This window comes from Nerophis ophidion, linkage group LG06 (genome assembly GCF_033978795.1).
Source record: "Nerophis ophidion isolate RoL-2023_Sa linkage group LG06, RoL_Noph_v1.0, whole genome shotgun sequence".
NCBI classification, from domain to species: domain Eukaryota; kingdom Metazoa; phylum Chordata; class Actinopteri; order Syngnathiformes; family Syngnathidae; genus Nerophis; species Nerophis ophidion.
The window spans coordinates 20,026,113-20,040,358 of NC_084616.1; the positions used below are offsets into that span (position 1 = coordinate 20,026,113).

General features: G+C 36.1%; 1 protein-coding gene across 4 annotated transcripts in view; it reads right to left on the reverse strand.

Moving 5' to 3' along the window:
* The window catches only part of LOC133554344 (protein bicaudal D homolog 2-like), a 120,779-nt gene that overhangs the window by 17,346 nt on the left and 89,187 nt on the right, over window positions 1-14,246 (reverse strand). For all 4 annotated transcript variants that reach the window (XR_009807098.1, XR_009807097.1, XR_009807096.1 and 1 more), the window contains exons 6-7: window positions 7,098-7,355; window positions 6,820-7,023 (exon numbers count right to left, since the gene is read on the reverse strand). Coding sequence is in view for 1 of the 4 variants with exons in the window: in XM_061902955.1 (XP_061758939.1) it covers window positions 6,820-7,023; window positions 7,098-7,355 (462 nt within the window). In the remaining 3 variants the exon portion in view is untranslated. The remainder of the gene's footprint in view (window positions 1-6,819; window positions 7,024-7,097; window positions 7,356-14,246) is intronic.

Genomic DNA, 14,246 nt, shown 5'->3' on the forward strand with positions numbered 1-14,246 from the left:
AACATTTGTCGGAAAGTTACGCCAAAAATGAGGGAGCCCAAACATTTGTCGGAAAGTTATGTCAAAACACGAGGGAACCCAAACATGTCGGAAAAATACGTCAAAACATGAGGGGGCCCAAACATTTGTTGGAAGGTTACGTCAAAACATGAGGGAACCCAAACATGTCGGAAAGTTACGTCAAAACATGAGGAAGACCAAACATTTGTCGGAAAGTTACTTCAAAAATGAGGGAGCCCAATCATTTGTCGGAAAGTTACGTCAAAAATTAAGTTACCAAACATTTGTTGGAAAGTTACGTCAAAAATGAGGGAACCCAAACATGTCGGAAAGTTACGTCAAAACATGAGGAAGACCCAACATTTGTCGGAAAGTTACGTCAAATATCAAGGATCCCAAACATTTGTCTGAAAGTTACGCCAAAAATGAGGGTGCCCAAACATTTTTCTTAAAGTTATGCCAAAAATGAGGGTGCCCAAACATTTTTCTTAAAGTTATGCCAAAAATGAAGGAGCCCAAACATTTTTCGGAATCTTACTTCAAAAATGAGTAACCCCGAACATTTTTCGGAAAGTTACTTAAAAAATGACGGATCCCAAACATTTGTTGGAAAGTTACGCCAAAAATGAGGGAGCCCAAACATTTTTCGGAAAGTTACGCCAAAAATGAAGGAGCCCAAACATTTGTTGGAAAGTTATGCCAAAAATGAGTAAGCCCGAACATTTTTCGGACAGTTACTTCAAAAATGACGGATCCCAAACATTTGTCGGAAAGTTACTTAAAAAATGAGGGAGCCCGAACATTTTTCGGAAACTTACGTGAAAATGAAGGATCCCAAACATTTGTCGGAAATTTACTTCAAAAATGAGGAGGCCCAAACATTTGTCGGAAAGTTACCCCAATAATGAAGGATCCTAAATATTTGTCGGAAAGTTACGCCAAAAATGAGGGAGCCCAAACATCTGTCGGAAAGTTACGCCAAAAATGAGGGAGCCCAAACATTTGTCGGAAAGTTACGCCAAAAATGAGGGAGCCCAAACATTTGTCGGAAAGTTATGTCAAAACACGAGGGAACCCAAACATGTCGGAAAAATACGTCAAAACATGAGGGGGCCCAAACATTTGTTGGAAGGTTACGTCAAAACATGAGGGAACCCAAACATGTCGGAAAGTTACGTCAAAACATGAGGAAGACCAAACATTTGTCGGAAAGTTACTTCAAAAATGAGGGAGCCCAATCATTTGTCGGAAAGTTACGTCAAAAATTAAGTTACCAAACATTTGTTGGAAAGTTACGTCAAAAATGAGGGAACCCAAACATGTCGGAAAGTTACGTCAAAACATGAGGAAGACCCAACATTTGTCGGAAAGTTACGTCAAAAATCAAGGATCCCAAACATTTGTCTGAAAGTTACGCCAAAAATGAGGGTGCCCAAACATTTTTCTTAAAGTTATGCCAAAAATGAGGGTGCCCAAACATTTTTCTTAAAGTTATGCCAAAAATGAAGGAGCCCAAACATTTTTCGGAATCTTACTTCAAAAATGAGTAACCCCGAACATTTTTCGGAAAGTTACTTAAAAAATGACGGATCCCAAACATTTGTTGGAAAGTTACGCCAAAAATGAGGGAGCCCAAACATTTTTCGGAAAGTTACGCCAAAAATGAAGGAGCCCAAACATTTGTTGGAAAGTTATGCCAAAAATGAGTAAGCCCGAACATTTTTCGGACAGTTACTTCAAAAATGACGGATCCCAAACATTTGTAGGAAAGTTACGCCAAAAATGAGGGAGCCCAAACATTTTTCGGAAAGTTACGCCAAAAATGAAGGAGCCCAAACATTTGTTGGAAAGTTATGCCAAAAATGAGTAAGCCCGAACATTTTTCGGACAGTTACTTCAAAAATGACGGATCCCAAACATTTGTCGGAAAGTTACTTCAAAAATGAGGGAGCCCAAACATTTGCCGGAAAGTTACGGCAAAAATGAAGGATCCCAAACTTTTGTCGGAAAGTTACGCCAAAAATGAGGGAGCCCAAACACTTGTCGTAAAGTTACGCCAAAAATGAGGGATTCCAAACATTTGTCGGAAAGTTACTTAAAAAAGGAGGCAGCCGAAACATTTGTCAGAAAGTTACGCCAAAAATGAAGGATCCCAAACATTTGTCGGAAAGTTACTTCAAAAATGAGGGAGCCCAATCATTTGTCAGAAAGTTACGTCAAAAATGAAGAAGCCCAAACATTTGTCGGAAAGTTACGTCAAAAAATGAGGCAGCCCAAACATCTGTCGGAAAGTTACGCCAAAAATGAAGGATCCCAAACATTTGTTGGAAAGTTACGCCAAAAATGAGGGAGCTCAAACATTTTTCGGAAAGTTACTTCAAAAATGAAGGAGCCCAAACATTTGTCGGAAAGTTACTTCAAAAATGAGGAAGCCCAAACATTTGTTGGAAAGTTACGCCAATAATGAAGGAGCCCAAATATTTGTCGGAAAGTTACGCCAAAAATGAGGGAGCCCAAACATTTTTCGGAAAGTTACGCCAAAAGTGAGAGAACCCAAACATTTGTCGGAAAGTTACGCCAAAAATGAAGGATCCCAAACATTTGTCGGAAAGTTACGCCAAAAATGAGGGATTCCAAACATTTGTCGGAAAGTTACGTCAAAACATGAGGGAAACCCAAACATGTCGGAAAGTTACGTCAAAACATGAGGAAGCCCAAACATTTGTCGGAAAGTTACTTAAAAAATGAGGGAGCCCAAACATTTGTCGGAAAGGTACGCCAAAAATGAAGGATCCCAAACATTTGTCGGAAATTTACTTCAAAAATGAGGGAGCCCAAACATTTGCCGGAAAGTTACGGCAAAAATGAAGGATCCCAAACTTTTGTCGGAAAGTTACGCCAAAAATGAGGGAGCCCAAACATTTGTCGTAAAGTTACGCCAAAAATGAGGGATTCCAAACATTTGTCGGAAAGTTACTTAAAAAAGGAGGCAGCCGAAACATTTGTCAGAAAGTTACGCCAAAAATGAAGGATCCCAAATATTTGTCGGAAAGTTACTTAAAAAATTAGGGATTTCAAACATTTGTCGGAAAGTTATGCCAAAATTAAGGATCCCAAACATTTGTCGGAAAGTTACGTCAAAAATGAGGAAGCCCAAACATTTGTCGGAAAGTTACTTAAAAAATGAGGCAGCCCAAACATTTGTCGGAAGGTTACACCAAAAATGAAGGATCCCAAATATTTTTTGGAAACTTACTTAAAAAATGAGGGATCTCAAACATTTTTCGGAAAGTTACGCCAAAAATGAAGGATCCCAAACATGTCGGAAAGTTACGTCAAAACATGAGGAAGTCCAAACATTTGTCGGAAAGTTACTTCAAAAATGAGGGAGCCCAATCATTTGTCAGAAAGTTACGTCAAAAATGAAGAAAGCCAAACATTTGTCGGAAAGTTACGTCAAAAAATGAGGCAGCCCAAACATCTGTCGGAAAGTTACGCCAAAAATGAAGGATCCCAAATATTTGTCGGAAAGTTACTTAAGAAATGAGGGATTTCAAACATTTGTCGGAAAGTTACACCAAAAATGAAGGATCCCAAACATTTGTCGGAAAGTTACGTCAAAAATGAGGAAGCCCAAACATTTGTCCGAAAGTTACGCCAAAATTGAGGCAGCCCAAAGATTTGTCGGAAAGTTACTTAAAAAATGAGGGATCTCAAACATTTGTCGGAAAGTTACATCAAAAATAAAGGAGCCCAAACATTTTTTGGAAAGTTACGCCGAAAATGAGGGAGCCCAAACATTTTTCGGAAAGTTACGCCAAAAATGAAGGATCCCAAACATGTCGGAAAGCTACGTCAAAACATGAGGAAGCCCAAACATTTGTCGGAAAGTTACTTCAAAAATGAGGGAGCCCAATCATTTGTCAGAAAGTTACGTCAAAAATTAAGAAGCCCAAACATTTGTCGGAAAGTAACGTCAAAACATGAGGGAACCCAAACATGTCGGAAAGTTACGTCAAAACATGAAGAAGCCCAAACATTTTTCGGGAAGTTCTGTCGAAAATGAAGGAGCCCAAAAAAATTTGCGGAAATTTACGTAAAAAATGAAGAAGCCCAAACATTTATCGGAAAGTCATGCTAAAAATGAAGGATCCCTAACATTTGGCGGAAAGTTACGTCAAAAATGAAGGAGCCCAAACATTTGTCAGAAAGTTACGCCAAAATATGAGGGAACCCGAACATTTATCGGAAAGTCATGCTAAAAATGAAGGATCCCTAACATTTGTCGGAAAGTTACGCCAAAAATGAGGGAGCCCAAACATTTGTCAGAAAGTTACGCCAAAATATGAGGGAACCCGAACATTTATCGGAAAGTCATGCTAAAAATGAAGGATCCCTAACATTTGTCAGAAAGTTACGCCAAAATATGAGGGAACCCGAACATTTATCGGAAAGTCATGCTAAAAATGAAGCAGCCCAAACATTTGTCGGAAAGTTACTTAAAACATTGAGGGATCTCAAACATTTGTCGGAAAGTTCGTCAAAAATAAAGGAGCCCAAACATTTTTGGGAAAGTTAACGCCGAAAATGAGGGAGCCCAAACATTTTTCGGAAAGTTACGCCAAAAATTAAGGATCCCAAACATGTCGGAAAGTTACGTCAAAACATGAGGAAGCCCAAACATTTGTCGGAAAGTTACTTCAAAAATGAGGGAGCCCAATCATTTGTCAGAAAGTTACGTCAAAAATTAAGAAGCCCAAACATTTGTCGGAAAGTAACGTCAAAACATGAGGGAACCCAAACAATCTCGGAAAGTTACGTCAAAACATGAAGAAGCTCAAACATTTTTTGAAAAGTTCTGTCGAAAATGAAGGAGTCCAAAAAAATTTGCGGAAATTTACGTAAAAAATGAAGAAGCCCAAACATTTATCGGAAAGTCATGCTAAAAATGAAGGATCCCTAACATTTGGCGGAAAGTTACGTCAAAAATGAAGGAGCCCAAACATTTGTCAGAAAGTTACGCCAAAATATGAGGGAACCCAAACATTTATCGGAAAGTCATGCTAAAAATGAAGGATCCCTAACATTTGTCGGAAAGTTACGCCAAAAATGAGGGAGCCCAAACATTTGTCAGAAAGTTACGCCAAAATATGAGGGAACCGGAACATTTATCGGAAAGTCATGCTAAAAATGAAGCAGCCCAAACATTTGTCGGAAAGTTACTTAAAAAATGAGGGACCTCAAACATTTGTCGGAAAGTTACGTCAAAAATAAAGGAGCCCAAACATTTTTTGGAAAGTTACGCCGAAAATGAGGGAGCCCAAACATTTTTCGGAAAGTTACGCCAAAAATGAAGGATCCCAAACATGTCGGAAAGTTACGTCAAAACATGAGGAAGCCCAAACATTTGTCGGAAAGTTACTTCAAAAATGAGAGAACCCAATCATTTGTCAGAAAGTTACGTCAAAAATGAAGAAGCCCAAACATTTGTCGGAAAGTAACGTCAAAACATGAGGAAACCCAAACATGTCGGAAAGTTACGTCAAAACATGAAGAAGCCCAAACATTTTTCGGAAAGTTCTCTCGAAAATGAAGGAGCCCAAAAAAATTTGCGGAAATTTACGTAAAAAATGAAGAAGCCCAAACATTTATCGGAAAGTCATGCTAAAAATGAAGGATCCCTAACATTTGGCGGAAAGTTACGTCAAAAATTAAGGAGCCCAAACATTTGTCAGAAAGTTACGCCAAAATATAAGGGAACCCGAACATTTATCGGAAAGTCATGCTAAAAATGAAGGATCCCTAACATTTGTCGGAAAGTTACGCCAAAATATGAGGGAACCCGAACATTTATCGGAAAGTCATGCTAAAAATGAAGGATCCCTAACATTTGTCGGAAAGTTACGCCAAAAATGAGGGAGCCCAAACATTTGTCAGAAAGTTACGCCAAAATATGAGGGAACCCGAACATTTATCGGAAAGTCATGCTAAAAATGAAGGATCCCTAACATTTGTCAGAAAGTTACGCCAAAATATGAGGGAACCCGAACATTTATCGGAAAGTCATGCTAAAAATGAAGGATCCCTAACATTTGTCAGAAAGTTACGCCAAAATATGAGGGAACCCGAACATTTATCGGAAAGTCATGCTAAAAATGAAGGATCCCTAACATTTGGCGGAAAGTTACGTCAAAAATGAAGGAGCCCAAACATTTGTCAGAAAGTTACGCCAAAATATGAGGGAACCCGAACATTTATCGGAAAGTCATGCTAAAAATGAAGGATCCCTAACATTTGTCGGAAAGTTACGCCAAAAATGAGGGAGCCCAAACATTTGTCAGAAAGTTACGCCAAAATATGAGGGAACCCGAACATTTATCGGAAAGTCATGCTAAAAATGAGGGATCTCTAACATTTGTCAGAAAGTTACGCCAAAATATGTGGGAACCCGAACATTTATCGGAAAGTCATGCTAAAAATGAAGGAGCCCAAACATTTGGCGGAAAGTTACGCCAAAAATGAGGGAGCCCAAACATTTGTCAGAAAGTTACGCCAAAATATGAGGGAACCCGAACATTTATCGGAAAGTCATGCTAAAAATGAAGGATCCCTAACATTTGTCAGAAAGTTACGCCAAAATATGAGGGAACCCGAACATTTATCGGAAAGTCATGCTAAAAATGAAGGAGCCCAAACATTTGTCGGAAAATTTCGCCAAAAATGAGGGAGCCCAAACATTTGTCGGAAAGTTACGCCAAAAATGAGGGAGCCCAAACATTTTTCGGAAAGTTACGCCATAAGTCATTTCCTTGCACGCACCTTGCGCAGCTCCTTCTCCAGCTTGACCTTCTCCTCCTTCTCTAGACCACTGGTCTTCTCCAGAGAGCTCAGCTTCTCTCCAAGTGAGCTGACATGGCTCTCCAGCCGCGTGCGCTCCTCTTGGTAACGCGACTGACAGGTCTGGTATTCCGCCTTCAGAGTCTTCAGTTCCTCCTTCAGTTCCCCGGCTTCTGACACGGCCACCTAAGAAGGCAGAGATCACGCAAACTGAACCCGGACCTGAAGTTGTTAAGCCTCAGCTCTCCCGGTCCAGGTACCTTGTACTTGCACTCCAGGATCTCCGGTCCGTTGATGTCCACCTCGTAGTAGTCTCCGTCCTCGTTGCTGTCGCGTTCCTTCTCGTTGTCCAGGGCCGACTGGCGCTCCTTGCTGGCCTGAAGCTTCCGGATGGCGTTGAGGTTCTCGGTCAGGCGGTTCACCTTCTCCTGGTGGTGGGACAGAGCACCGTTGGCCTGCTCCAGTTGTTTCTGGGAGTCTTGCAGGGTGGAGAGCAGGGTCACCTTCTCGCGTTCCATCTGAAGACAAACATTAATAACAATTAATTATTGACAAAAAAGAAAGATGGAAGCAGGCGGCGGTCATTGTGGTATTTTGTTCGACAAAACCAAATACAATTTAAAAAAATTTAAATGCACTTTTTAACATTTTGTTCAGAATTTTGGAAGGATCTCAGTCATGAAAATGTAAAAAAAATAAGTCATATTATTATCCATATTCATTATTTAACGCTTACATCTATAGATCAACTTTAGGTTTATTTGTCAATATAAAGTAATTTTTTTATGTCCTTTTTGGAAAATAAAACCCAGTTTTTTTAACAGCAAAAACACAAAAAAATGCAATCTTTTCCTTTCAAAAAAACATTTGGAATTGTAATATTTGATTTGAGGTAATTGGAGCCCTAAATAGGTCAATAATTGATAACAACATTGACTTTATTGACGACAATAACAGTTTTTAGAAAAGAAAACAATCCCACTAAAACTCTTGGGTATCCAAAAGAGAGCCCCAATCATAAAAGTGCTAAAATTAAGTCAAATTTTTAATCTTTTACTTTAAATACTCAAATCTCTAGATCAATGTCGGATCAGGCATTTTATACATTTTTTATGTTTTATTTTTTGGATTTATGTCCTTTTTGTCAAAAAAAAAAAAGTTTTAAATTTGCGAACACAAAATATGCAATATTTTCCCCTCCAAATTTTTTTAAATTGTAATATTTGATGTGAAGTTATAAGAGTCCTAAATAGGTCAATTATTAATGACGATATTGATTTTAATTTATAATTATTTTTAAACAATGACAGTTTTTAGAAAAGAAAAAATCCCACTAAAACTCTTTGGTGTCCAAAAGAGAGCCCCAATCATAAAAGTGCTAAAAATAAGTCATATTTTTTAAGTTTTACTTTCAATACTTAAATTTCTAGATCAACTTCAGATCTATCCGGCATTTTATAAATGTTTTATGTTTTATATTTAAGTTTTATGCCCTTTTTGTCCAAAATTATTTTTTTAAATTACGAACAAAAAATATGCAATCTTTTTCCCTCACAAACTATTTGAAATTGTAACAATTGATGTGAAGTAATTGGAGTCCTAAATAGGTCAATAATTAATGACAACATTGATTTTAATTCATGATTATTTTTAAACAATGACAGTTTTTAAAAAATAAAAAATCCCACTAAAACTCTTTGGTGTCCAAAAGAGAGCCCCAAACATAAAAGTGCTGAAAATAAGTCATATTTTTTTTATTTTGACTTTCAATAATTAAATCTCTAGATCAACTTTAGGTCTATCCGGCATTTTATAAATGTTTTATGTTTTAGTTTTTTGTTTTATGCACTTTTTGTCCCAAAAAACTTTCTAAATTTGCAAACACAAAATATGCAATCTTTTCCCTTCAAAAACTATTTGAAATTGTAACTCTTAATGTGAAGTAATTGGAGTCCTAAATAGGTCAATAATTAGTAACAACATTGATTTTAATTCATGTTTATTTTTGAACAATGACAGTTTTTAGAAAATAAAAAAAAATCCCACTAAAACTCTTGGGTATCCAAAAGAGAGCCCCAATCATAAAAGTGCTAAAATAAGTCATATTTTTTTATTTTTTATTTCAATAATTAAATCTCTAGATCAACTTCAGGTCTATCCGGCATTTTATACATTTTGTATGTTTAATTTTTTTGTTTTATGCACTTTTTGTCCCCAAAAACTTTTTAAAATTACAAACAAAAAATATGCAATCTTTTTCGCTCAAAAACTATTTGAAATTGTAATATTTGATGTGAAGTAATTGGAGTCCTAAATATGTCAATTATTAATTACGTCATGATTATTTTTGAACAATGACAGTTTTTAGAAAATTTTAAAAATCCCACTAAAACTCTTCTGTATGTAAAAGAGAGCCCCAATCATAAAAGTGCAAAAATAAGTCATATTTTTTTATTTTCAGTTTTAGTAATTAAATCTCTAGATCAACTTCAGGTCTATCCGGCATTTTATAAATTTTTTATGTTTTTTTTTTTTTTTGTTTAATGCACTTTTTGTCCCTAAAAAGTTTTTAAAATTGCAAACACAAAATATGCAATCTTTTTCCCTCAAAAACTATTTAAAATTGTAATATTTGATGTGAAGTTAAAGGAGTCCTAAGTAGGTCAATTATTAATAACAACATTGATTTTAATTCATGATTATTTTTGAGCAATGACAATTTTTAGAAAATAAAAAAATCCCACTAAAACTCTTGAGTATCCAAAAGAGAGCCCCATCACAAAAGTGCTAAAAATAAGTCATATTTTATTATTTTTACTTTCAATAATTAAACCTGTAGATCAAATTCAGATCCATCTGGCATTTTATAAATTTTTTATGTTTTATTTTTTGTTTTATGTCCTTTTTGTAAAAAAAAAAAAAAACGTTTTAAAATTGCGAACACAAAATATTCAATCTTTTCCCCTCAAAAAATATTTAAAATGATAATATTTGATGCGAAAATATAGGAGTCCTAAATAGGTCAATTATTAATGACGACATTGATTTTAATTCATAATTATTTTTGAACAATGACAATTTTTTGAAAATAAAAAAATCCCACTAAAACTCTTGGGTATCCAAAAGAGAGCCCCAATCATAAAATGCTATAATAAGTCAATTTTTTTCATTTTTACTTTCAATAATTACATTTCTAGATCAACTTCAGATCTATCCGGCATTTTATAAATTTTTTATATTTAATTTTTTTGTTTTCTGCCCTTTCTGTAAAAAAAAAAAAAAAAAAAACACTTTTTAAAATTGCGAACACAAAGCCTTACTAAATAGGTCAATAACTGTTAACATCATTATTATTTTTGAGCAAAGACAGTTTCTCACAAAAACACCTGGTTATCCAAAACAGAACCCAAATAAAAAAAAAAAGCTAAAAATAAGTCATATTTTAATTTTTTTACTGTCAATGCTTAAATCTCTAGATTAGGGATCACCAACCTTTTTGAAACCAAGAGCTACTTCTTGGGAACTGATTAATGCGAAGGGCTACCAGTTTAAAACACACTTGAATAAATTGCCAGAAATAGCCAATTTTTTCAATTTACCTTTAATAAATACATATATATATATATAAAAATGCGTATTTCTGTTCGTCATTCCGTCGTACTTTTTTTTTCCTTTTACGGAAGTTTTTTTGTAGAGAATAAATGATTAAAAAAATGAAAACTTAAATTTTGAAACATAGTTTATCTTCAATTTTGACTCTTTAAAATTCAAAATTCAACCGAAAAAAATGAGGAAAAAAACTAGCTAATTTTAATCTTTTTGAAAAAAAAATAAAAAAATATTTATGGAGCATCATTAGTAATTTTTCCTGATTAAGATTAATTTTAGAATTTTGATGACATGTTTTGAATAGGTTAAAATCCACTTTGAAATAAGATCTAAATTTGATTCTACAGATTTTCTAGATTTGCCAGAATATTTTTTTTGAATTGTAATCATAATAATTTGAAGAAATATTTCACAAATATTTTTCATCGAAAAAAACAGAAGCTAAAATGAAGAATTAAATTAAAATTTATTTATTATTCTTTACAATAAAAAAATGTATAAATACTTGAACATTGATTTAAATTGTCAGGAAAGAAGAGGAAGGAATTTAAAAGGTAAAAAGGTATATGTGTTTAAAAATCCTATAATGATTTTTAAGGTTGTATTTTTTCTCTAAAATTGTCTTTCTGAAAATTATAAGAAGCAAAGTAAAAAAATAAATGAATTTATTTAAACAAGTAAAGACCAAGTCTTTAAAATATTTTCTTGGATTTTCAAACTCTATTTGAGTTTTGTCTCTCTTAGAATTAAAAATGTCGAGCAAAGCAGGACCAGCATGCTAGTAAATAAATACAATTTAAAAAATAGAGGCAGCTCACTGGTAAGTGCTGCTATTTTAGAGCAGGGGTCACCGCGTTGGTGACCCCTGCTCTTTTATACATTTGGTTTTATGCCCTTTTTGTCAAAGAAAACTTTTTTAATATTGCGAACACAAAAATATGCAATACTTTCCCCAAAAATATTTCTCAAAGTAATATTTGATGGAAATAATTGTGGTTTTAAATATGTCAATAATTCATAACAACATTGATTTTGATTCATTATTATTTTTTGGAGCAATGACAGTTTTAAAGTCAACATTGCTTTTCACCTCTTTGACCTTTTATTCCACGTATTTTTTTTGGGTTTGACGCATTAACGCGAGATGATGATACAAGTGTTATAAAATAATGATGGATGTTATTTTGTATAAAGTTCCATTGATGCCTAATTTTGAGGTTCCAAAGGCAGATTTTGAGCACAAAAAACTTTTGCAAGCACATACCTGCTTTTTTTGAAAATAGAAGAATAGTATAGAATAGAATAGAATAGAATGGACTTTATCGTCATTATATTTGCATATAACGAGATTAAAGACTCCAACTTGAGGTGTGGTAGTGGGAAGAAATATGGGGTGAAATAAATAACACAAAAGGTAATAAAGGAAAAAATTAAACTCGAGTGAAAAAGTGTTTTAGCGATCATGTATTTTGTGCTTAACACATTAATTAAGCAGTTTAATTTCTTCTGAAAATCAGTAATATATGTAAAACAAAAAAAGGAACATATTTTGCTTGTATATTATTCCATGTTCAAAATGAAGGCCTAGACTTTGACAAACTTTATTGATCCACCAGGGAAATTGTAAATTTTTAAAATGTTTTTAATTTTTAATTTCCTTCTCCGCTCCTTCATCTCTGTGCCGGCACGGCATCCCCGGCGCTTTTTTTTTATATTTCCATGGGAATATCTGGCTGCAATCCCCATAATGCTGGCAAGGAGAGTGCAAACAGCTCCTCGCTTGTGTCAACAACTTATCAACCTCCATCCATTTTCTACAGCTTGTCCTTTTTAGGGTCGGGGGCGAGGGGTCGCTGGTACACCCTGGATAAGTCGCCACCTCATCGCAGGGCCAAAACAGATAGACAGAAAACATTCACACTCACATTCACACAATAGGGCCAATTTAGTGTTGCCAATCAACTTAGCAAAGCCGAACACAAAAATGGCCCAAAAACGGCCAAAAAGAAAAAGTACCGAAAACACATAAAAGCGCCCAAGAACCATAATTAGTGGTTTAAAGGCCTACTGAAACCCACTAAAACTGATAGTTTTAGTTTACTAAATTGCAATTTTAAATTTCCCGCGAGGTATTCTGTCGAAAACGTTGCGGAATGATGACGTGTCCGCGTGACGTTTTTTTTCCAGCCCGATCCAAGCTATAAGTAGTCTGCTTTAATCGCATAATTACACAGTATTCTGGACATCTGCGTTGCTGAATCTTTTGCAATTTGTTCAATTAATAATGGAAAAGTCAAAGTAGAAAGGTGGAGGTGGGAAGCATTTAGCCTTTAGCCACACAAACACACGGTGTTTCCTTGTTTAAAATTCCCGGAGGTGAAGCTTTACTATGGATCATAGCGGTCAAGCGAACATGGATCCCGACCACATGTCGACCGGCAGGTTTCGGTGAGAAAATTGTGGTAATAATGATCTATTGCTAACGATGGATTCTGATGCGTCATCTATGTTGCTGCTCCTCGATCTTAGCGCTGCTTTCGATACCGTCGATCATAATATTTTATTAGAACGTATCAAAACACGAATTGGTATGTCAGACTTAGCCCTGTCTTGGTTTAACTCTTATCTTACTGATAGGATGCAGTGTGTCTCCCATAACAATGTGACCTCGGACTACGTTAAGGTAACGTGTGGAGTTCCCCAGGGTTCGGTCCTTGGCCCTGCACTCTTCAGCATCTACATGCTGCCGCTAGGTGACATCATACGCAAATACGGTATCAGCTTTCACTGTTATGATGATGACACCCAACTCTACATGCCCCTAAAGCTGACCAACACGCCGGATTGTAGTCAGCTGGAGGCGTGTCTTAATGAAATTAAACAATGGATGTCCGCTAACTTTTTGCAACTCAACGCCAAAAAAACGGAAATGCTGATTATCGGTCCTGCTATACACCGAATTCTATTTAACAATACAACTCTAACATTTGACAACCAAACAATTAAACAAGGCGACACGGTAAAGAATCTGGGTATTATCTTCGACCCAACTCTCTCCTTTGAGGCACACATTAAAAGCGTTACTAAAACGGCCTTCTTTCATCTCCGTAACATCGCTAAAATTCGCTCCATTCTGTCCACTAAAGACGCTGAGATCATTATCCATGCGTTTGTTACGTCTCGCCTCGACTACTGTAACGTATTATTTTCGGGTCTCCCCATGTCTAGCATTAAAAGATTACAGTTGGTACAAAATGCGGCTGCTAGACTTTTGACAAGAACAAGAAAGTTTGATCACATTACGCCTGTACTGGCTCACCTGCACTGGCTTCCTGTGCACTTAAGATGTGACTTTAAGGTTTTACTACTTACGTATAAAATACTACACGGTCTAGCTCCATCTTATCTTGCCGATTGTATTGTACCATGTGTCCCGGCAAGAAATCTGCGTTCAAAGGACTCCGGCTTATTAGTGATTCCCAAAGCCCAAAAAAAGTCTGCGGGCTATAGAGCGTTTTCCGTTCGGGCTCCAGTACTCTGGAATGCCCTCCCGGTAACAGTTCGAGATGCCACCTCAGTAGAAGCATTTAAGTCTCACCTTAAAACTCATTTGTATACTCTAGCCTTTAAATAGACTCCCTTTTTAGACCAGTTGATCTGCCGTTTCTTTTCTTTTTCTTCTATGTCCCACTCTCCCGTGTGGAGGGGGTCCGGTCCGATCCGGTGGCCATGTACTGCTCGCCTGTGTATCGGCTGGGGACATCTCTGCGCTGCTGATCCGCCTCCGCTTCGGATGGTTT